This window comes from Bison bison, unplaced genomic scaffold, assembly GCF_000754665.1.
Source record: "Bison bison bison isolate TAMUID 2011002044 unplaced genomic scaffold, Bison_UMD1.0 scf7180017864166, whole genome shotgun sequence".
Classification (NCBI taxonomy): domain Eukaryota; kingdom Metazoa; phylum Chordata; class Mammalia; order Artiodactyla; family Bovidae; genus Bison; species Bison bison.
This window is the reverse complement of record NW_011494738.1, coordinates 805146-822261: the sequence shown is the minus strand read 5'-3', so window position 1 is coordinate 822261 and position 17116 is coordinate 805146. Positions and strand designations below refer to the sequence as shown.

General features: G+C 34.9%; 1 protein-coding gene across 4 annotated transcripts in view; it reads right to left on the bottom strand.

The window, feature by feature from the left end:
* Window positions 1–257: 257 nt before the first annotated feature.
* SMEK2 (SMEK homolog 2, suppressor of mek1 (Dictyostelium)) overlaps window positions 258–17116 on the bottom strand; it is a 53943-nt gene continuing 37084 nt past the window's right edge. For 3 of the 4 annotated variants that reach the window (XM_010841649.1, XM_010841650.1, XM_010841651.1), the window contains exons 13-17: window positions 13288–13457; window positions 11297–11436; window positions 10733–10917; window positions 9100–9302; window positions 258–2778 (exon numbers count right to left, since the gene is read on the bottom strand). In XM_010841649.1, coding sequence (XP_010839951.1) covers window positions 2683–2778; window positions 9100–9302; window positions 10733–10917; window positions 11297–11436; window positions 13288–13457 — 794 coding nt within the window. In that variant the 3' untranslated portion in view covers window positions 258–2682. The remainder of the gene's footprint in view (window positions 2779–9099; window positions 9303–10732; window positions 10918–11296; window positions 11437–13287; window positions 13458–17116) is intronic. The other variant, XM_010841648.1, reaches the window with a different exon arrangement.

Sequence of the window (17116 nt, the reverse complement as noted above, 5' to 3'; positions counted from 1 at the left end):
TTATAACACTTCCCTGATGGTCCACTAGAAAGACTCCACGCTTCCAATGCAGGGGGTGTGGGTCCCATCCCCAGTCAGGGAACTAAGATCCCACACGCCCAAAGGCATGGCCCCCTCCAAAAAAACACCCAGAACGAGATACCAAAATTACCTTAGTTCCAACCGTCAACATGCAGAGAAAACCCAGCCTTACTTTATATGTCACATTTTCATTGCTTACATGGACAAGTGGAAAACTAGTGATTGAAACACAGAAATTTATTTCATGAAGCTTTTTATTAAAAATAGGTTTTATATTGCATACATGTTTACAGATAACTATTTTAAGAGAACCTCAGGCATACAAATGTGGGCTCTGGCTTGCTTCACTGAGTGAAGATAAAAAATCTTGATCTGCCTGAGGGTAGTCATTTAGGACAGCAGCTAACATGCCATCTTAAGTTATCCTTTCAAGCGATATTTTTAAGTCTTGCTCTCATTTCACTGTGGCTGAGCATCTGTACCATGGAAAGTGTTTTCCTGTAATTCAAGAAAATATTCACAATATGCTATAAGAAAAGGTTCCTATGATAATAATGCATCACATGTTTCACCTGTGGCAGTTCTTCAGAAAGAAAAACTTCCTAAGATAAAGATAAAACTTCCTACTGGAACTCAAAGTTACTTTACCAGGAAGAATCAAGAGTAGAAAGGGAAATGTTTTAAGGCTGGGCTTCTTAGATTCTAAGAGGAAATTTAACAAGAACTAAGAAGAGGGAAGGAGCTTGATAAAACTTGCTTGAAAGAAAATGTTTTCCTGTAGTAACTTTACTGATATTTGTTTAAGTTCTCCTGAGTCACTTGACTGTTACGAGGTGGAGTTTCCGTTATATGCACCTTTAATGAAAGAGGAGCTACTGCCCCCATGCTGTGATCCTTCGGTGCTAGGACTTTAGGACCCAAGGCATACCTTCTCTTAGTATCAGCGATATTTACTGTGAGGTTGGCCTTCGTTTAGAATTCTTTCATTCAGATTGGTGTTATGACACAGTGGTCTATAATAAGTATCTATGGAAAACATACTGGCTTTTAAAAAATACTGTAAAATGAACATAACTCAAAATGAAGTTTACTTATACTTACAACAAACCAAACAAAAGCAGCAACCATAGAATTACAGGGTCACATTTTAATTCCTGAATTTTACAGGTCAGCATTAATATCACCACATGTATACAAATGGTGTAAAACAAGTACAGTGGTATTTTTAATACAAAATAAACATCTGTTTTATGGAAAAACTATACTTCATATCTACACAACAGCCCATCCTCCAAACAATAGCCAAAATTAAAATTAACTACAAAATCTCCAAAACAGGGGAAACTGCTTCAGTTTAAGCTATTCCAGGAAAAACGGACCCATAACACATTACAAAGGTGATCTGAAGACTGTAGCTGGAATTACTAATTTTAGTCTTCCCCCCCCCCCAATGTATTATAGTTTGGGGGATGTTTTTCTCACTTCAGCATGATCTCAGATCACAGATGAGCAAACTAACATTAAAATATTTAGTTAACTTGCTGTTCTAAAAATAAAACCTCTTAACTGTTTGCCTCAGTTTATTAAACTCATTTTCGTACATGGAATGTGCTTTTATTCTTAAAAAAAAAAAAAAAAGCAGCTTTCATATTACACCCTTGTTTATGGAAAAGCTTCAGGTGCTGCATACTGACTGACACTGAAGTAACTTCTTGGACCAAAATGGCCTATAGATATTAAATGCCACTTAATTCAGCACTGTTCTTTGTATGTTAGTCTTTATAAATTACACCTTAAAACGTGCCTGCAGCTCTTCAGAGAAACCTTTACTAACGAAGTAGAAAGTGACTTTAAAGCATCTTCCACAAGATTGTACTGGTAGGCAGTTGAAAACGTTCTGTTCAATATACTCCCGTTTCTAGAGAAAATCACTTTGGAATACTACTGTACTGATTCTTGGCATCTGTTATCTCTAAAAGTGCTGATTTTAAAGTTACAGTAACGAAACTGTCCATTTTAATCCAGCTTGTTTTCATCAAAATACACACTGAAATTTCCTGATGGAGAAAACTCAACATGTGCTGTAACACAGGGTGTATTTCCCTCCAACTACCAATAAGGCTGAATTTGTTAGATCTTCAAAGAAATGGTCCCAACAGCTTAACTTCATTTTTTAATGATAGTTGAATGTTTTCCATAAAAGTCAGAGGCAAATGATTAAAGAACAACATGGCCAGCACCATTATACAAGTAATGTTATTGGGTTTGCAACTGAAGTTTTATAATTGTTTCTAGATCAGAAACCCCCATGGAGCAACCCTGCATTAATGATACCTTACCAACTTTATCCCTTCCCTAAACCATCCCCAAACCTGAGAGTTTCCTTGCTGAGAAGCTACCTCCCAGGTTACTAACTTTTTTTTTTTTTGACATCCTGAAGGGCAAGTCTCTTAATTACTAGCAAGCGATCAAGTTCCTGGGAAGCCTGTTTTTGTTTTTTTTACAGAACTAAACTCTCCTAGCTGATATACTGAGTGTCTTTTTCTATTCCTTGTATACTTATAAGTTCAAGTGAGAAAGCTTTCTGATTCAGATTTTCAGCTCATTGAACAGTTGCAGCATTTTTGTTCAACCACATGTTGAGGGGCCCCAGTAAATATTTTATGAGCCAAGACGAGGTCTTTTCCTGGGAGATGTTTCTTCCTCTTCCTCTTCCTCTTCATCATCTGGATAATCCACTAAACCAACCAAACTTCCCTAGTGAAGAATAAAAAAAAATTTTAACATGTAACTAAAAATCATTTTTCTAAACTAATCACATTATTATACTTGAAACATTATTTCTGAGTTTGATAAAGGAACTGCTTGATATTATGACTACTTAGTAAGCACAATTGGTGGCATTCTTAAATTACCCTCAACTTTTTTACTTGGCTCAGGATAATCCAGCAAAATTTCACTGTGGAAAATAACTTATCTCCAAATAGCAGGACTCACAAAGAATCATGACATTTGGAGCTGGAAAGACCTTGGAAGTAAACTAGTTCACTTCTCTAATCTTAAACTAGAGAGGATAGCCAGCCAGTGACAAGGAGTCTCCTTTTAGTCTGTTCCTCATGTATGTATTTCATCACTTAGTACACATCGTTGTTTTTGTTCTGCTTTTGAAAAATACTTAAAAATGGCTGACATAATAAACACATGAAATGGTTTCTAAAACCTAATGACTAAAAAATTGAGGGCTAGCTCTCTCTAACTAAAAGAAAAGGATGTGGTATTTTAGGCGTTGGACCCTTCATGAGTAATGGACCCCTTTGAAAATTCTATTAAAGCTCTGGATACTTTACCCAGAAAATTATATGTCCTCAGGTATGCATTAATATGAGCCAATCCCATGAAATTTATATACTACATCTAGTTCAAACCCTTAAGATCTCTATAGGATAAGCAAATACAACAGAAATAAAGTCGTATTTCAAACCTAAGTAGCTTTATACCTAAAGAATCCAGGCATCTGGCATTAACACTTTACCAGAATATAACTGAAGCACTGCAGTATTAATCAACAAAGGGCTCTGAGCAGCTAGAAACAGTTATCAGAAAGTCTGTGAACAAGATAAAACTTACATAGTGAGCATCTTTCTGCTTCTCAGCTTGATAACACACACATCTTAATTTGGATAAGCAAGAAGCAGTATGGCTAAATTTAACTTATAAAGCCCTTGGTACAGTGCTTGGTACGTAGTTACTATTTGCTAATTGATATTAGCTACTATTACCATAATCATCATTTGTTATTTGGTTTCTAGCTAAACAAGTTGGACGAGTGGAGTTAAGAGGTAGAAGACATAATTACAGTACAAAAGGCACCAGTCTGATAGTCACAGGAATGACAGCAAAGGAAAGTTTTAATTCTGCTTTTAATCCTATATATCACAAGGTACACACATTTCAGTTCCAAAAGGTTAACAATTAAAAATAATTTTTGGCATAAGATCAATAAATATTTTGTCTGAAACACTCAGCTACACAATTTTTTAATTTTATCTCTATTATCTATACATATACACACCATAAACTCATTGTACATTTAAAAATCATGTTTAGCATAAAGAATAAAGATACAAAATAAATATTGGAAGTAAAAGGAACTATAAATCCACAGATGCATACTGTGAAGAATTTGATAGGTTCCAGACTTTTCATATACAACTATAAATGTTGTTTTTGAATAAATACCAGCTTTCAATGTTAGTACACAAAGTTCTATATCATTCTTTTAAATTCTAGTATTCCATGGTACGGATACGTCACCAAAGTTAAATTCCTTGTTGGATTGCTTTCCCAGGGATTATACTCTCTTTAAAATTTTTTATTTCTGACAATGTATCAACAAAGACCAAAAAGGAAATGAGAAAACAGCAGATGAAAGATGTCAAGGCATTTTTGAAAAAGAAATCAGAGAGGCAAAACAACTCATTTTTAATGGAGAACAAAGTCAAGAAAGAAGTATTTCAGGAGAATATAGAAATGAGAAGGAAGCAAACTGATTCATCTTAACCCCAGAAAAGAGTAGAAAGAAAGAGTACTAAAATACTAGGCAAATCAGGGAAGATAAAGATAGTTAATGGTGGAGTCAGTGAAACAGACAACTGAGTCCTCAATTCTACAATTCATTCCCCTACTGCATGCCCACCCCCACCATGAGATCTCCCACCAGGAGATTCCAGCTCACCAACCAATAACAACCATAAGGAAGAGGAGCCAGAAATGTTCTGCATTTCAGGACTTCAGACACAGTGAAGGGCAGGTAGGGTAAGGTGCCAGGGTGAAAAGGGACAAATTCTTTTATATATACATGTTTTAAATGAAATCAGAATGTTTTCTAATACCATATACAAAAATAAACTCGAAATGGATTAAAGACCTAAAGTCACTCAGTCATGTCCGACTCTTTGTGACCCCATGGACTATAGCCCACCAGGCTCCTCCATCCATGGGATCCTCTAGGCAAGAATACTGGAGCGGGTTGCCATTTCCTTCTCCAGGGGATCTTCCTGACCCAGGGATTGAACCCAGGTCTCCCATAATGCAGGCAGACGCTTTAACCTCTGATCCACCAGGGAAGCAAAGACCTAAATGTAAGGCCAAATACTATAAACTTCTAGATAAAAACAAAGGCAGAATACTCTATGACATTATTTTTTTGGATCAGTTTCCTAAAACAAAGCAAAAATAGACAAATGGGACCTAATTAAACTTAAAAGCTTTTGCAAAGCAAAGATGAAAAGACAACTTATTGAATGGGAGGAAATATTTGTAAATGATATGTACGACCAGTAAGGGGTTAAAATCCAAAATTAATGAACTGTTCAAGGCAACATTAAAAAAAAAAAACCCTATTAAAAATTGGGCAGAAGATCTAAATAGACACTTCTCCAAAGAAGACATACAGATGGCCAACAGGCACATGAAAAGATGCTCAATGTTGTTAATTATTAGAGAAATGCAAATCAAAACTATAATGAGGTATTACCTCCTCTGGTCAGAATGGCCATCATCAAAAAAACGTCTACACATAATAAATGCTAGAGAGGGCGTGGAGAAAAAGGAACCCGCTTACGGTATTGGTGGTAATGTAAATTGGTGCAGCCACTATGGAGAACAGTACGGAGGGGTTCCTTAAAAAACCAGAGTTACCATATGATACAGTAATCTCACTCCTGGGCATATATTCTGACAAACTGCACCCCAATGTTCAGAGCAGTACAATTTACAATAGGCAAGACATGGAAGCAACCTAAGTATCCATCAATGGATGAATGGATAAAGAAGATGTGGTATACATACACAGTGGTATATTAATCAGCTATAAAAAAGAATGAAATAATGCCATTTGCAGCAACATGGATAGACCTAGAGATTATCATATGCAATGAAATCAGAAAAACAAACATGGTATTGCTTATACATGGAATCTAGAAAGAACGATACAAATGAACTTGTTTACAAAACAGAAACAGACTCACAGACATAGAAAATTATGATCACCAAAGGGGAAAGGGAGGAGGGAGAGGATAAATTAGAGGAGTTTGGGATTAACATGTACACAATACTATATGTAAAACAGATAACAAACAAGGACCTACTGTATAGCACAGGGAGTATATTCAATATCTTGTAATAACTTATAATGGAAAGCAATCTAAAAAAGAACTTATCTATCTCTGAATCAATTTTCTGGACACCTGAAAAACAATGATGGTGAAATGGTTAAAGGACCATTGGTGATAAAGAATTTGCCTTCACTTAGAAATGTGGTCAGTTTATTGAAAAAAGGTTGAGAGCCAATATAACTACTGCTTTACTCTGTGAGCTCCTATCTTGCTCAATATCAAATTTTTGTGATAGTCTTGAGTGACTGAACAATTAGTTTGTTTTCTAAGAACAATTACTATTTTTCTACCTGTTCCCCCTAAAAATGTAGATCAAATGTATTTGGCAATCTGCTATTAGTGTCATAAGGCTAAAATAAGCATTTGTGCTTGCACTTGATTTTGCTTGTTCATAAATAAAAAATTATCTGGAAGGATAATAAACTGAAAACTCAGGGAGACAACCCAAAGAATAGAACCATTAAAAAAATGAGTAAATGGAGAGAAAAATTATAAGATAAATTAACAAGGCACAATATCCAAACAAAAAGCTATAGTGAAAGAATATAAAGTGTCCCAAAACTAAAGGTCATGACTTTTAACTGAGAAAGCCCAAAGTATTTCATTTTTAAGTTTCAGAATACAGGGATAAAACCCCAAATGCCTCCAAGAAAGACAAATTAAATTCACACACGAAGAATTAGGAATAAGAATGTCTCTGGATTTCTTGGCAGCAATAACTTCAAATTTTTGGAAGAAAATTACTTCTAATTTGGTTCCTTCTACATTCAGTTAAACTGTCAATCAAGTATGGGGATACAATAATGACATCTTCCTACATGCCAGGTCTTATACTTTTATCTCTCATGGAATCCTTTTCTCAGGAAACAGAGAGGGTACGCTCCAATAAATGAAATGGAAAATCAAGAAAGAGAACAGAGACTTGAGATCCAGGAAACAGTCAATGTAAGAAAAAAAGAAAGGCAAAGTAAGTATTAGGGTGATGGCAGAGGCAGCCTTAAGACAACAGCTGTGCAGCAAGTCTAGATAGCAACCAATTCAGGCTGGGACAAGATGGGAGTCTTCAAGAGAGACATCTCCAAGGAAGAGACTATGTGGAAACTAACTTGAGAGGTACTGAAAGAATGAGTAAGAGGCACATAACTGTTGCAACGAATGAAAAAATGGTGGCAATTATTTAAAAAAAGTTACAAAGCAAAATACACTATAGAAAAGAGCAGGAAAAAAATTAATAAAAATATTTACATTGTTATAGCTATAAGATTATCAAATATTGTTTTAACCAAAAATTGTGATACAGAGAATAATAAGGGTGAGGATGTGGTAAGGAGTGGTAAAATAATATGGCAGTATTAGCACACTGTTTAGAAATAAACAGGTATTAATAGAAGATATCCAAGCTTTCTCTGTGGAGAGGAAAAGAGGACTGTTTTTTCCTCAATAATTTTAATACTATTTGCCTTTTAAAAGCAAGTACATGTATTACTTTGACTTAAAGAAAAAAAGCTAGTATATATTGAGTTGTGCCAAATAGTGTTCTAAGCTCTTTACATCTATTAAATAATTTAATCTTCACTACAAACTGATAAAGGAGGTACTGATTTATTCCTCTTTAAAATGAGAAAACTAAAGCCTGGAGAGATTTAACAGATAAAAAGAGGCAGAGTCAAGATCTGAATCCAAACAATATAATATTTTTAATATAGTGTCACAATAATACACTAAATTGTCCTATCAAAAAAATGAAAACTTAAAAGTTCTTATTCCCTAACATAAACTGTGTTTTACAAAACAGAAGAATCCCGTTGAAAATGCTATTTCTGTGACATTTAGTCAAGAACCCACCTTGCTACAAATACTTAAGATTCTACATTTTTGTAAAAAAAAAAAAACAAAAAAACTCAGACTTGTATTTTGTGTTTAAAACGAGCTTGACTTCAGTTAGGTTTTTGACTATGGCCTTCTCTTGTCCTTCTACCCTTATACTAAAGTTGTCCTATATTTATATGCCTTTTTATTTTTAAGCCACTCCTTTTTGGGGAAAAGTATATTTTTACATATAATGATAACATAAAGGAAATAAAAACATTTTATATACAATTTAAACTATTTTACATAAAAAAGGTAACCATTGGGAAATACATTTGCTCTGTGAATGACAAAAAGGTTATTAATAATATTCTTAAAGACTCACTCACTAAAATAACAAACCAATTTAAAAAAGGCAAGACTATGAAGAGACAATTAACAGAAGAGCAAATCAAAAAGGCTAATATTCAACTTTACTGGTAACAAAAGACACAACTGGGGAATGATATATATATTAATACTGTTTCTGCTACTGAATAATAAATATTAAAAATCATTAAAATAACACTGCCAAAGTGGCAGTGAGCCAAGCATACTCATACAATGCTTATGGTAACTAACTGGTATAGTCTTTCTGGAGAGGAATTTGACAATATGTTCAAAAACATTTTTACTCATTTATCCAAGAAAATAATTTAAAATGCAATAGCAGCAGTAGTCAGTGAAATACCGGAATCGACTTATGTCCTCCCAAGTACTGGTGGGGGGAGGGGATGCTTACAAATACTATGATACAGCTAAATAAAATGAAATTCTAGTCATCAACAATGTTTTAATAACATAGAAAAATTTTTATAACAAATAAAAGCAGGATACAAAACTGTGCGTATTTATACAAAGACCACAACTGTGTCAGATAAACCCACACACCTAAAGAACAGTCAGATGTTAACAGTCATTTTCTTATGACAATGTGTGCAACTTTTTTTCTTCTTTGAAATTATTTTTATTCCAATTTTTCTTCAGGTAACATGAAATAATTTTAAAGATGAAAACAGCAAAGTTTGTTTGTGTGTAGAGCAGTTTCACATACCTTGGTGGCTGTTACGGATGTGGCCAAGTTTGTAGTTTTGGAAGAGGATCCATTAGAACTTGCTGGTGGTGTCTGAGCCACTACAGATTTGCTGTTTGTACTGTTTGCTCCATTAGCAGCACTGGTGGAGTGGGAGAAAGTAAATTTGAAGCCACCAGAAGATGTCCTTTTTGGAAGGTTTTCCTTATCTTCACTTTCCTTTGCTAAAGCAAACATAAATATTTGAATCTTTGTTGGTAAATATTGCTAAGTCAAAGCATCTGAAAAGAACAATAACTTTTGTTTTTTTGTAAGAACTAAGTGGGCAGAGCATGATGAGTACAGTGATACGTCTTCATTAGCTGTCATCTTAGAAATCCCAGGGTTAGAAAAGACCTTAAGAATCAGGTTAACTGATTAACCACCCTACCCTGGAATTCTCCACTGCTCTGACTAGGACCCTCCCAAGGTCTCACTTGCTGTCTTTTTTTTAATTGTCTCTCTAAATCGTCCACTCACTAAATCTATACTTCCATACTCATGAAAACCTAATAATCTCTCTCACAAGTCAAAAATGCCTAAAGAAAATGATTATGATCATGCTTATTTATTTTCTGAATATTCCAGGTTCCTTTATCTGTTTCCTTTATGACAAGGGTGTCTACTATCTTTTAACATCTGGCTGCTACTATTTTTATATATGATTCTTATGCAGTACTTCAGGTACTGCCTCACTGCCTCTTTTGACAATAGTTAGGGCAGTGGGTGTAATGAGTAAAAAAAGAATTTGGCTACCAAAAGGTACCTGTTTCTTAGGACATTTTCACAGGTTATTTGCTCCCCCAGGCTGAAGTAAACAGAACTTAGCAGTGAGTAGAAAATGAGTGAGGCTGGTAAGAAGAGTTTCAAGGAAAATGTAGCTAAGAAATTAATGAAACACTAACTCATGAGAAATGCCTTAAGAAAAATCTAACATTCAAAATCACCAACTTACTAAAGCCTAGGAAGTGCTTTTGCCCTTCAAGATATAACTTTTTTGAAACATTTAAATGATATATGCAGTATGGTACTATCTAATAGTGGTAATTTCTCAAGTCATAGAATTAAAAGTGATTGCTTCTTTTGAAAAACACTAGTAAGGTCTTAGTTTTACAGACAAGTTAAGCATATTTGAAAGACAGGAAATTTTACTATTACTTTCCCTCTCGACATTTTATCTTTATGAAAGTTTTACTAACAATTAAAAAATTTCAAAGAGCAAAGTACTTCTCTCTTTAAGCTTAGTTTCCTCAGCTGTAAATGACAGAGTGCACTGGAAAGTTTCTTTGGATCTCTATGATCTCTATCATTATTGGAGACTTCAGTATAAACATAAAGCCGTAACTGTTCACAGAAGGCAAAGTATAAACAGACAATGCAATTTCTAAATAGCAAATGAAGAGCATCACAAAAGAGCAGGTTTCAAGAAAAATATTTTAAACATGAGAAATGTTTTGAAAAATCAGATTTAAAAAAAGCGGTAATTTTATTTAAAAGGTTTTTATTTAGCATGCCTTTCATGCTTTATAAACTGTGATCACAACCTCACAAGCAACTATATAATTGCTATACTAAATAAGAGAATGAGCTAATCAAAAATTCAACACTTTAATACCTTTTTTAGTCTCCATGAATTTTTCATAACTATCTGGAAAATCATCTTCTGCCTTAGATTTTTCCACTGGTGCAACAACTGTTTTTCCTTCCTCCTCATCATCTTCATTAAACCACATTTCTTCATCCTCTTCCAACGCCTTTGCATCTCTGCGAAATCTGTTACTACGTAATATAGATGGTACACTGTAAGAAATATATCACAAGTATTGAGTAACGACTTAAAATTCCTGACCAGTTTAAATGAGAATAAATACGTATAACCAAGAGGAAATGAAATAATTTTAACTGAGTATAACTTATAATCAGTTGTGAAAGAATATGTAACCAGAGAACACTCCAAGGATATTTGTACACTAACCTAAAATTTTATCTTGAGTTAAGATTTGGAGCAGTAATTTTTTATATAAAGGATTCAGGGCAGGGAGAACAGCCTACCCTCCTATACAACCCTGTATTTTCTAATGATAGGAAATTCCTGGGTAAATTTCATATGTAAGATCAAACTACATATGGCTTTGGACATAATTTTATAGGTTATAAATGTAATATACTTAAAAAATACCTGTTCAGTTTCTGATTTTGTCTGTCTTTTTCTTGCTCATATTTAGTCTTCAATCCTTTGAATGTCTGAACATATTCAATCGATTCAAGTGCTTTGTAAAAGTTTTCAACTATATGTGCAGTTAGAGACTTGATATCTTCCTGTATAAGCACAAAATTTATATTTCAAATACAATACAATACTTGCTAGAAGAAAAACTTAAAAAAATTTCTTTTATAGTTCCAAAGCTGATCGAAAAAAAGGTTTTTCAAATCACCTTCCAAAAATAAATGTCCTAGTTTCTTTATACATGAGCCAGGACTCCAAAGAAAACTTGGGAAAAAAAGAAGCAATTCCCTGAAGCCCTTCTGGGAGACTATATAGAACATTTGAAACATAAATGTATTTACTTTATATCACCTATTTATTTTTTGCATTTACATAATAGTACTTTACAACTTAAAATAAGCACTTTCACATACAATTTCACTTGACTCTCATGACAATTCTATGAAATAGGCTTTATTATCCCTATTTTACAGAAAGGGAAAATTGAGCCTATGAGAGACTAGATGGCCTGATCAAGAGTGCACACCTAGTTAGAAAGCAGATTTTGAAATTATATTTTCAAAAAACACTGAAAATTATTATTTAATGACTCCTTGCTTAACTATCAAAGCAAGGTAAGTCTTACTAAAAAATAAACAGATTCCTCCAACTATATCACATACACATATCTGATAAAACAACTTGACTTCCTCCTGTGTATTTCCAGTTCTCTAGACCAACAGTAATAAATTCTAAATTCTTAATGATTTTAAGCGATCAATGCAGATGCCATGGTGAAAAGCAGGCTCATTATTAAAAACAGGTTGTGATCCAGGACTAAAGTATACATGCGGTTTCTTTAAAAATAAACCATAATCTGACTTTAAGTCTTTCAACTAGTTCCCCTGAATATCTGAATCAAAAAATATATTGCAGGAAAAAAAGCTAAGTCTTGGGATTCAAAGTGTATTTATCAACCACTCAAAATTATTTTCAGAAAAACAAATTCAATCATAGGAATAGGGATGGCATTATGAACCCTACACTTCATTTGATCTGTATCTCAACAAAAATTTTAAAGGAAAAAATATAAAAATTAATCTCTAATTCACAGAACAGTGCGCTGTGAACCTGGGTTCAGAAAGTTGGTGAGCTAATTAACTATTTTCCCTTTTTTCTAAGGCTAGTACTTCTATCTTCTTCATCCTTTTTGCAAATTATACTCATAGCAAATGACTACTCCAAGTCTGCCAAATAATGTTGACTTGAGAATAGTGTGTCATCAGTTCAAATTTGACTTGCAAGAAAAAAGTAATTTCTAGCTTTGATTTTCTTTTTTCAAGTTCTTTCTGATCATGTGGCCATGTCCGCCAGTGGAATCATTTCAGTGTGTGGGACAGGGTAAATTTACTGTACCAGTTCTTCAGTTTTCATCTTATCTCTGCTATTCACATAGAGCTTTCTCTACATCTTTTATGACAATTCTTTTGTTGCCCGAGACTGAGCTGCACCGTTATCTTCAAGCCCTGACTGTGCTCCTAAACAAATGAATGCATTTGAATAGGTCAGCTAATCACTTGGGTGTCTCAAGCCCTCATTAATAAAATAAGGCAGTTGGAATAGTTCACCTAACAGTCTCTTCAACTTAAAATTCCATCATAACATCCTACTTTTTATGCATCTTATATTAATGTCTACCAAGGGAATTATTTTCAACTTTTCTATTTATTTTTATCACTACCCTTACAATAGATCACAGATATCATATGAATGGCATGCCAGAGTGAAACATCCACATATGCTAAACATCCCGAGCCATTTAGCTGCACCCCCCCCCCCAAAAAAAGGAACTGAGAAGAATATAGAGTAAACATGATTTAAAATACTATGATGAATTTCATAATATAAAATATTAACATCACTAAACATATATTTTTACTAAGAATCTTTTAATATAAACTTACCACTCTTATAAATTCAAATAACTCAATAACAGCTGAATTCAATAGATTGTACCGAGTTCCATTATCCAGAAGAGCATTTACAACTGGCTCAAAAAGATTTCCCTTCGTGATGTAACGATTGTAAAATTCATCTTTAAGGCCAATTATTCGCCTCATAAAACGGAGAGCACCTAATTAAAAAAAATACAGGGAATAAGTGGATAATCTAATGTTAATTATTGTACAGGTATTTCTACATAAAGAAATGTATACGTTCATCTGAAGTAAAAAGCAAAACTGCATTAAAAATAATTGGGTTTTGAGAAAAATAGAATTAAGGAAAGACCACTCAAAACTTGTAAAACTTACGTAGGGAGCTAACAAAATGCCAACTGGTAGGCAGAGAGCTACAAGGCAGAGAGATTAGAAAATACACAAAACCCACACAATACAAATGCTGGCACTATTTAGAGCAGAGCTGGTGGACATGAGACAATATAGTGAAGGCAGCTTAGAATCAGCAGGGCTGTCATTAGGAAGGGGACAAGAATGGTGCAACCTGCCAAGAGCCAAGACTTCCTTAACTCTTTGTGGGATAGGGGGGAGAAGGGAGTCAGGGAAGCTTTGGAAGTAGGTGCTTCTTTTAAATTTTCTGAAAATACAGCCAAAGGTGCTCCTGTTACCTTTATACAGGAGAGCTAAGGAGTTGCTTTACTTTTCTGGTGAAGGCTATTCCAGTTTTCTTTGCCTTGGGAAAATCATCTGTGAATCAATACTACCTCTAGATTATAATAAGCTGTTTAATCTTTGGTAAACTGTACTATGGGAGATCAGACTGTATTTGTAAAAGAGTGACAGAGTAGTAAATAAGCAGTATAATTTGGCTTTTCACATTTTAGAATATTGAAATGAAAATTTCCCTTTAACTAGTCTTTTCCCTGGTTAAATAAAGCTAAACAAATTTAGCAATATTACTAAAACTTTGATGAAACACAACTGATTTCAATCCCTTATTTTTATGTTTGTTTATCTTTTAACTTATAACCTCTCTCCTAGGTAGCTTAATTTATTCTATAGATACCACTAAGCCACATCCTTTAAAACACAAAGCTTCTGATTTTCTAAGTTAGTCCCATTACAAACCCTCGTTCACAGATGGAAGTTACTAAAAGAAGTTGTGTCTATCGAAAGAGGTTCTAAATATTATCTGAAAATAAAACAGAAATAGGCCACATAAGGTATGAATGCGTGATCACTGTAACACTTAAAACAGGTGTGGACAGAAGTGCTAGACTTAAAACATCACCTCTTTTTTATAGAAGGGTAAGAACTAGTTTATTCGGGATTAAAAAGACTGAAGTACTGGCAAATACCTGAGGAAACAGGCAATTTCATACGTTGCTGGTGAATGAACATGCACACAAAGCTATTAAAACAGCATGTTTATAATAACTGAAATCTTAATGCAATATAAACATTTAAATACTGGATATTCATTCAAATATGATATATCCATTTAAATAGGACCAATAAGCAGTCATTTCAGAAAGGACTATTTATAGAAAGCCATACAGGAAAATCTAGCATGAGAACATCAATTCTTTCAAAATATAAAGGTTTAATGTAACTCTAATCAGGATGAAATGGATAAAGTTATTTTTAAGTTGCTGTGGAAGAACAAATGTCTAAGAACCAAGAAAATTATGAAAAAGAAAACAGAAGAGGTGCTAGGCAGATATTAAACTTTATACCAGAGATACTATAATGACAAAATAAACATTCTCATTCATTTTATCTTGTGAAATAAAAGGACAGATGATTCAGACATAAGACAAATGTATACGGTAACATTATGTATCACAAGTATTTTAATTCAGTACGGAAAATATAGTTTATTTAATAAGATGTTAGTACAATTGGTCATCCATCCAGAGAAAAGCTAGGGGAATTCCCTAGTGGTTTAGTGCTTAAGACTCCATACTCCTGGGCTTCCCTGGTGGCTCAGATGGTAAAGGATCTGCCTTCAAGGCAGGAGACATGGGTTCGATCCCTGGATTGGAGAGATTTCCTAGAGAAGGAAATGGCAACTCATTCCGGTATTTTTGCCTGGAAAATCCCATGAATAGAGAAGCCCGGTGGACTACCATCCAGGGGTTGCAAAGAGTTGGACACAACTGAGCACATGTGCAGGAGACTCTGATTTGATCCCTGATGGGGAAGATTCCATGTGCCCTGGAGCAACTAAGCCTGTGTGCCACAACTATGGAGCCTGTGCTCCAGAGCCCTGGAACTGAAACTTCTGAGCCCATATGTCACAACTACTGTAGTCTGCGGGTCCTAGAGCCCACGTTCCACAATAAGAGAAGCCATTGCAATGAGAAGCCTGAACAAGGCAACTAGAGAGTAGCTGCCACTCCCTGCAATTAGAGAAAAGCCCCTGCAACAGTGAAGACCCAGCACAGCCAAAAAAAAAAAAATCAAATTATTAAAAAACAAAATAAAACTCCACACTCCCAATACAGGGGACTATCCCTGCCTGGCCAGGGAACTAAGATCCCACATACTAAAGAGGCGTGGCAAAAAAAAAAGAAAAAAACAAACATATTAGAAGAAAATCAAGGAGTATATTTGTATAAACTTAGGACATAGAAGTGGAGAAGGCAATGGCACCCCACTCCAGTACTTTTGCCTGGAAAATCCCATGGATGGAGGAGCCTGGAAGGCTGCAGTCCATGGGGTCACTGAGGGTCGGACACGACTGAGCAACTTCACTTTCACTTTTCACTCTCATGCATTGGAGAAGGAAATGGCAACCCACTCCAGTGTTCTTGCCTGGAGAATCCCAGGGACGGGGGAGCCTGGTGGGCTGCCGTCTATGGGGTCGCACAGAGTTGGACACGACTGAAGTGACTTAGCAGCAGCACCAGTAGCAGGACATAGAAGACTTTAAGCAAGACAAAAAAACCCATACAGACATATTTGTCATCATAAAGAATTTTATAGCAATTATATGGAAAACAATGCCACAAGTCAAGGTAAGACAAATGAGACGGGACATTCTGTTCCCCAAAATGTGATAAATTGCCAATATCTCTAATATATAAGAGCTCTAAGAAAAAGATAATAGGCAATTCAGAGCAGATAAAATACAAAAACACTAAAATGTGAAAAGATGGTATCAAGGAAAATACAAATTAAGACACAGAATACATTTTCCATCATCAGCTGGATAACATTTAAAAAAGCAGTCACATTGAGTGCTGTTCAATGAATGCATTTTTCACGTCAGGTGCCTCAACCTTTTGAGAAAGTAATCTGGAGGCTATTATGTTAAATTAAAATTGAAGAAGGATATATTAAAAATATAGTAACTTTTGCCCTGGCAATACCAATACTGGGGATCTACACTATGGAAATAAACCAGTAAAGATTTATGTACTAGGCTAATTACTACATTATTATTTGGAATGGCAAAATACCCAAACAATTTTGTAATCCATGTAGCGGAGAATGGTAGACTAAGTTGTGGAAGAGCCACTTTATGAACTGTTACTCAGCTATGTTTAGGAAAAATATTAGTTCATGCCATATCCAATGTCTCTGCTTTTCAATATGCTATCTGTTGCTGCTAAGTCACTTCAGTCGTGTCCGACTCTGTGCGACCCCCGATGGCAGCTCACCAGGCTCCCCTGTCCCTGGGATTCTCCAGACAAGAACACTGGAGTGGGTTGCCATTTCCTTCTCCAATGCATGAAAGTGAAAAGTGAAAGTGAAGTCGCTTAGTCGTGTCCGACCCTTAGCATGGACTGCAGCCTACCAGGCTCCTCCATCCATGGGATTTTCCAGGCAA